Source organism: Eptesicus fuscus, chromosome 8 (genome assembly GCF_027574615.1).
Source record: "Eptesicus fuscus isolate TK198812 chromosome 8, DD_ASM_mEF_20220401, whole genome shotgun sequence".
Taxonomy (NCBI): Eukaryota; Metazoa; Chordata; class Mammalia; order Chiroptera; family Vespertilionidae; genus Eptesicus; species Eptesicus fuscus.
Window position 1 is genome coordinate 33,411,213 of NC_072480.1, and position 7,432 is coordinate 33,418,644.

The 7,432-nt window shown below is 46.5% G+C and overlaps 1 protein-coding gene across 2 annotated transcripts; it reads left to right on the forward strand.

Moving 5' to 3' along the window:
- The first annotated feature begins 1,429 nt into the window (after nt 1–1,429).
- On the forward strand, nt 1,430–3,085 carry LOC129150040 (skin secretory protein xP2-like). Of its 2 annotated transcripts, none has more exons than XM_054720228.1 (3): nt 1,430–1,599; nt 2,005–2,350; nt 2,604–3,085. In XM_054720228.1, exons 1-3 carry the CDS (start codon nt 1,453–1,455, stop codon nt 3,062–3,064), a joined length of 954 nt encoding a protein of 317 aa, XP_054576203.1. In that variant the 5' UTR covers nt 1,430–1,452; the 3' UTR covers nt 3,065–3,085. The 2 variants fall into 2 exon arrangements, with proteins under 2 accessions (XP_054576203.1, XP_054576204.1); XM_054720229.1 differs by lacking the exon at nt 1,430–1,599 and adding an exon at nt 1,810–1,859.
- Nucleotides 3,086–7,432: the final 4,347 nt, after the last annotated feature.

Consider the following 7,432-nt stretch of genomic DNA (forward strand, 5'->3'; position numbering starts at 1 on the left):
CCTATTATTGCCTCTGAAGATAAGACATGGAGGTGGAAACAGTGGTATTGATGATTCTGGCCTTCTGTAGGCCTTGGCTAATATGTATTTTATGTCTTAGTTTTTAACAAAAAGATTAATTTTTTTAAATAAAAGTTTTGAAAATAGGAAAAAAGCTCATAGAATAAGGATATAAAGGAGATATTTTTTGTATAGCTGTATAATGTGTTTGTGTTTTAAGCTAAGTGTTATAACAAAAGAGCCTAAAGTTATAATTTTTTAAAGTTTATATAGAGTAAAAAAGTTATAGTAAGCTGTTTAATTTATTATTAAAAACTAAACATATTTTTATAAATTTACTGGAGCCTAAGTGCATAGTGTTTATAAAGTCTACAATAGTGTACGGTATTGTACTAGACCTTCCCATTCACTGATTCACCCAGAGTAACTTTCAGTCCTGCACGCTTCATTCTTGAGAAGTGCCCTATAAATGTTTACAATTTTTTATCTTTTATAGCATATTTTTCTACACCTTTTTTCTGTCTAAATATGTTTAGATACACAAATACCATCTGTTACAACTACCTACATCATTTACCACAGTAACATGCTGTACAGGTTTTGTAGCCTAAAACCAGTAGGTTATACCACATAGCCTAGATGTGTAGTAGGCTACACCATCTAGGTTTGTGTAAATGGTCTCTATGATGATCTCATAATAAAATTGCCTAATGATGCACATTAGAGTGTATCCCCATCGTTAAACGAGGCATGCATGACCCTCTATACTTTACTTTTGGAAATTCCCAATACAAAAGAGACAATGAACAACATAATATCACCCTCCACCTCTCTTTCTCCCACTATTACTCTTACTAATAGTAACACTACTGCTATTGAAATAATACTTTAATGATTTTTCAATGTTGAGCACAGTATTTCCCAGGCAGGTTTCTAAGTTCTTTTTACTTAAAAGTTACAGGAGTCATATGGTTGTTATTCCTCCTTTTTATGGAAGAATCAAAAAACACAGAGGCTAAATAAACTGCTTGAGAACGCTGTGGATGGGTGTTATAGCCATGTGGCAAATAGAGGCAAAAGGAGTATACTAGTAGAGCTCAGAAAAGAAATGACCAGAATGGAACATCAATCTTTTTTCCCCAGGACTGTATGTAGAGACACTTAAAATCGCACTCTTAAATTAAATTGCTTTTCTTCTATTAATTATATGGATTTGGCCAAATTATATTTGAACTTTTTCAGTATTCTTTGTTTCTTCTAAAACTAGTCATACAACTGATTTTCACACACTGGCTGGGTCCCCTTGCCCAAGCACCTCCTCCTAGGACATGAGCAGTGACCTCACCTCCTGACAATGGAGCCCAACAGAACCTGGAGCCCCGGTAACCAGGCAGCCACATTCTATAACTGCCCTTCCCATCTCACTCGGATAGAGACCTTGGAGAGGACACCATGTTTTCATGTTGTCTCCCCGTGTCCCGAGGCCGATGCCTCAAGAGAGGCAGCGATGAGAGTGTGTTTAGTCGTGGCCGCCGCTGGATCCGGACCTGGACTCAGCGCAAAGGACGCCTGTGGCCCTTTTCCCGGCGGCGCTCAGAGGTAACACAGGAGGTTTGTTCGGGACAGGCCACCGCCCTGATCCCACCTGGGCAGCCCCATGTCCCCTCCCCGTGTGTTTGGGGGGTGAGGGTGATGGGGGGGTGAAGGGGGTGCTCACCTGGGGAGGGTCTGTCCAGAACAGGAACAGGCTGGGTTTGGAGGTCAGGACCAGTGATGCTCACACCCCAGGTCAAGGCTGGCTGGGTGGATGTGGAGTGTGGGTGGCACCCTCTGCCTGAGGTCTACCCTGAGCCCTGGAGGTGAGTCTCATTTCCCCTGGGTGGATGTGTGTGTAGACACAGGGCTGGACCCGATCCGGGAGCAGAAGGTCCAGTGGGCAGAAGCAGCAGTGACCAGGGCCAGGCTTGAGTCCACTCAGTCAGCTGCCCATCACTGTCATTGCAGAGGTCCATCCTGGTCGAAGAATGGATGAATATGATCGTGGAGCAGCCGCATCTGCTCTATGAATACCCCCGCCCCATGTGCCTCAGGGAGGGGCCGGTGAGCCACACCGCTTTGGGCCAGCGCAGGCCTGAAGTGCGTGTGGCCACCTGGGCGTCTGGGGAACCAGGGCCCATGGGTGCAGGGAGGACTCCTCCACCCCAGCGACACAGGCCCCACCAGCCTCCAAACTCGAAGCAGCTCAGTCCCAACAGGCCGAGGGCACTTTTCAACTCGGTGCTGCAGTGCTGTGCCTGCGGAAATCGCAACAGCCCAGAAGACCCTGAGCCCAAGGAGACAGAGTCTGAGGGTGAGAGCTGGGGCGGTGGGGGTGGGATGGCTGGGGAGGTCCCTGTGAGCTTATGGGGAGGGATTGTTGCCAGACACACAGGGAGCCCCCCAGAGCCTGGCCAGGAGCAAAGACTGGCTCAGACCACCCACCTGCTGGACTTTGGGCGGGAGGGCGTCCTGTGGTGGGTCCTGGGCTCTAGCTGTGTTCTGTGTTTGGGGGGCACAAGGGAATTCTGGCACGTGGGTGACCTTCTCTCCTCTCACCACTCCAGAACCAGCCCAGAGGGCAGACGCGGCTCCTCCTGTAACACCCAAAGTCCACCCTGAGGAGCTGGAGGCTCCAGAGCCAGTGCCACCTCCAGCAGCCTCTCCAGCTGCAGCTGTGGAGCCAGGGCCGGCCCCAGACACAACTGAGGCCCCACCAGCGCTGGAAGAAGAACCCTGCCCGGGACCCTTGCTGGTTCCTGCCTCAGAGGAGGAGCTGCCTGTGGAGGCGCCAACTCAAGGGCTGCTTGCTGAGTGCCCTCACCCTGTCCCAAGGGGAAAACTCGTTTGCCCCCCACTCCTTGATATTTCGGTTTTCTTTATTGTTCTTATTTTATTTTTATGTTCTCCATGGCGTACTTTCTTTTTTGACCTTTTTATTACTTTGGGGGTTTGGGTGAGTTTGGCTTTTATTATTTTCTTTTTTCTGTGTCTGTTCTTCATTTTTCCATTGTATAATCCCTTTTAAATAATAAAGTTATTGTTCTGATTTAAATGCTGCCATTCCTGATCATGAAGTACATTCACAACGCTGTGTACGCATCAGCACTGTCTGGTTGCAGGATGTTCCATGACCTCAAAAGGAAACCCTTCTCCAACAGTAATCACTCTCCCTTCCTCCTGCCCCTGGAAACCCCTGATCTGCTTTCTCTCTATCCCTTTACCTATTCCAGACAATTAATACAAGTCGAATCTTATAATAGTGTCGTTTTGTGTTTGTTCACATCTTTTTTTAAAATCTGAAATAGCATATTTATTATTTGAAAGGGACATCTGAGCTAGAGATCAAAGGAAGAAGAAGAAGAAGAAGAAGAAGAAGAAGAAGAAGAAGAAGAAGAAGAAGAAGAAGGAGAAGAAGGAGGAGGAGGAGGAGGAGGAGGAGGAGGAGGAGGAGGAGGAGGAGGAGGAAGAGAAGGAGGAGGAGGAGGAGGTGGAGAAAAAGGAAGAGGCTGAGAAGGAGAAGAAGTAGGAAGAGGAGGAGGAAGAGGGGGAAGAGGAGGGGAAAAAGGAGGAGGCTGAGAAGGAGAAGAAGTAGGAAGAGGAGGAGGAGGAGGAAGAGGAGGGGAAAAAGGAGGAGGCAGAGAAGGAGAAGGAGAAGGAGAAGAAGAGGAAGAGGAAGAAGAAGAAGAAGAAGAAGAAGAAGAAGAAGAAGAAGAAGAAGAAGAAGAAGAAGAAGAAGGAGAGGAAGAAGAAGAAGAAGAAACCCTTTTAGTAAGTGTGTGCCTGATCTATGATCTCTGTGTGAGACCTCTGTGCTAAATGTGGCCCTAGGACCAGAAGCCAGTCACACAGGGGCTGGCTCTTCCAGTGTCCAAAAAAAATGAAAAAATGCTGTAATCTCAAAAGAAACCACCAGCTGGAAAGCATTTCTCACAGCCCAGAGAAAGTGTTAACATCCCTGTGGTGCCGAAAACCCTCTAAAGTCTGTGTCTCTACCGGGACAAAGGGCAAACACAGGTACTTCCAACCAGAGGCAGCGCACACTCCAGGTTATGTCAGAGTTGTCTGACTAACCCTATGGGGACACACACAGTATCTCTACACTGGGGAGAGGGTACTGTCACCATCAGACAGGCAGGCTTCTGGTCTGGTGGCAATCAGCCCTGGGGACAAAGTGAAGCAGCAGAAGTCCCAGCAGATCCCCTGGGGAAGGGGAAAAGCCCCTCCTCTGGAAAACAGTGTGCACGCCTGCACCTGATAGTGCTCATCCAAGGAGGTTACCGCACAGAAATCCTTGCACAATTGTTCAGAGATGCATTTGGAAACTACCCGTCAGAGCACTGATGAAATACCTGGGAAAGGGAGAAAACACTAATGTCCATAGAAAGGGGATGGGCTCCACCAGTCCTGGCCCACATGGTGAAGGACGCTGAGCAGCTGCTAACGTGAGTTCAGGCGTCTCAGATAAAGACCTCAGGGGTCCTCTCATGTGAGACAGGTGAAAAAACTGTCTACATCCAGGACCCCATCAGTTAGACCACATATATGTGATATCAACATGAGTATAGAGAAAATGGCATGATGCTGTATACTGTATATAGGGAACCCTAAATATTCTACCCAAAACTGCTAATTTATATATATATATATATATATATATATATATATATATATATATGTATATATATATTAGCTGTACCCAGCCACACGTTGCTGTGGCTCAGCCTATTGCTGCAGGAGCCCAGAGAAGCGCTGAGTGCATAATAATCTGGCCACTCAGTGTATATCCCTGTGGGATCGCGTCTAAATGGGCGGTCGGACATCCCTTTAACAATACAGGACTGCTGGCTCCCAACTGCCCTCCCCTGCAGGACTGGTCCCCCCAAACTGCCTCCCCCCACTGGCCTGGTCCCCCAAACTGCTCTCTCCTGCTGACGTGGTCTCCCCCAACTACCCTCCTCTGCTGGTCGGGTCACCCCTAACTGCCCTTCCTGCTGGCCTGGTCACCCATAACTGTCCTCCCCTACAGGCCTTGTCCTGCCCAACTGCCCTACCCTGCATTCCCTCCCCCCAACTGCCCTCTCCTGCATGCCTCGTCCCCCCCCAACTGCCCTCTCCTGCAGGCCTGGGTCCCCCAACTGTCTTCTCCTGCAGGCCTGGTCCCCCCCAACTGCCCTCCACTGCAGGCCTGATTCCCCCCAACTGCCCTCCCCTGCAGGCCTGGTCCCCCAACTGCCCTCCCCTGAAGTCCTATTCCCCCCAAACTGCCCTCCCCGGCAGGCCTGGTCCCCCTAACGGCCCTCCCCTGCTGGCCAGGTCTCCCCCAACTACCCTCCCATGCAGGCCTGATCCCCCCAACTGCCCACCCCTGCAGACCTGGTGCCCCCCAACTGCCCTCCATTGCCGGCCTGGTCCCCTCCCAACTGCCCTCCACTGCAGGACTGGTCTCCCCACTAACTGCCCTCCACTGCAGGCCTGGTCCCCCCAAAACCACATTGTAGACCAAGGCAGGACCACTGGGCAAGCGGTTTATATAGTGTGTGTTGCTTTTACAGCCAACATATGGCGCTGTTTTTCAAAAAATACATGTTTTTACCTGTCACAGGTGTGACATCTATATAATAGTAGGTATAACGTATATACAAACACGCGGGTATTCGAATGCAACGTTGTGTAAAAATTTCACAGCAATCAGTGAGGAACTTTCAGAGATTTAAGATTTTGAACAAATGAACATTTACATTTTTATTTATATAGATTGTCTTAAGTTTTACATATGTCTCCTTTTTCCCCACTTGATCCCCCCCCCACACACACACACACACAGCCATTCCCACCCCGGGCTAGCCCCCACCGCCTCAGTGTCTGTGTCCATTGGTTATGCTAATATGCATGCACACAGTCCTTTGGTAGCTCTCTAACCCTCCTCCCCTGCCATTTGTCTCTGGATCTATTCTTATTCATCAAATTATGTTGGTCATTATATCCTACATATGAGTGAGATCATGTGATATTTATCTTTCTCCAACTGTCTTATTTCACTTAGCATAATGCTCTCCAGTCCATCCATGCTGCTGCAAATGGTAAGAGTTCCTTCTTTTTATAGCAGCATAGTATTCCATTGTATAGGTGTACCACAGTTTTCTAATCTACTCATCTGCTGATGGGCACTCAGTTTGTTTCCAACTCTTAGCTATTGTAAATTATGCTGCTATGAATATAGGGGTGCATATATCCTTTCTGATTGGTGTTTCTGTTTTCTTGGGATATAGTCCTAGAAGTGAGATTACTGGGTCAAATGGGAGTTCCATTTTTAAGTTTTTGAGTAAAATCCATACTGTCTTCCACAGTGGCTGCACCAGTCTGCATTCCCACCAGCAGTGCACGAGGTTTCCTTTTTCTCTGCATCCTCACCAGCACTTGTTGTTTTGTTGATTTGTTGATGATAGCCATTCTGACAGGTAGGAAATGGTATCTCATTGTTGTTTTGACTTGCATCTCTCAGATGATTCTTGATTTTGAGCATGTTTTTATGTATCTCTCGGCCTTCTGTATGTACTCTTTCGAAAAGTGTCTATTTAGGTCCTTTGCACATTTTTTGATTGGATCATTTATCTTCCTTTTGTTAAGTTGTATGAATTCTCTATAAATTTTGGAGAATAAACCCTTATCAGATATATCATTGGCAAATATGTTCTCCCATATTTGCCAATGTTTTGTTGATGTTTTTTTTTTGTTGTTTTGTTTTTTTCTGTGCAGAAGCTTTTTATTTTGATGTAGTCCCACTTGTTTATTTTCTCCTTAGTCTCTATTGCCCTAGGAGCTGTATTGGTAAAGATATTGCTAGCACATATGTCTGCTATTTTGGTGCCCTTGGAGTCTTGTACGGTTTTTATGGTTTTTCTGTCCTACATTTAAATCCTTTAGCCATTTTGAGTTTGTTTTTGTGTGTGGTGTATGTTGGTGATCTAGTTTCATTTTTTTTTTTTTTTTGCATGTATCTGACCAAATTTCCCAGTACCATTTATTGAAGAGACTGTCTTGACGCCATTGAATGCTCTTGCCTCCTTTGTCAAACATTAATTGAGCATAATGGCTTGTGTCAATTTCTGGGTTCTCTGTTCTGTTCCATTGGTCTATATGTCTGTTCTTGTGCCAGTACTAGGAAGTTTTGAGAACTGTGGCTTGGTAATATAGCTTGATATCTGGTACTGTGATCCCTCCAACTTTGTTCTTATTTCTCAGGATTGTTGTGGCTATTTGGGGTCTTTTTTTATTCCAGGTAAATTTTTTTGGAGAGTTTGCTGTAGATCTTTGAAGTATGCCATTGATATTTTAATGGGAATTGCATTAAATCGGTAGATTGCTTTGGGTAGTATGGACATTTTCATGCTGT

Bases quoted from the DNA above. Each gene is read 5' to 3' on its own strand.
- LOC129150040 (XM_054720228.1), top strand. From the start codon at position 1,453: ATGTTTTCATGTTGTCTCCCCGTGTCCCGAGGCCGATGCCTCAAGAGA. The intron at 1,600-2,004 runs GTAACACAGGAG...CTGTCATTGCAG, and splicing joins TTTCCCGGCGGCGCTCAGAG to AGGTCCATCCTGGTCGAAGA. The intron at 2,351-2,603 runs GTGAGAGCTGGG...TCACCACTCCAG, and splicing joins CAAGGAGACAGAGTCTGAGG to AACCAGCCCAGAGGGCAGAC.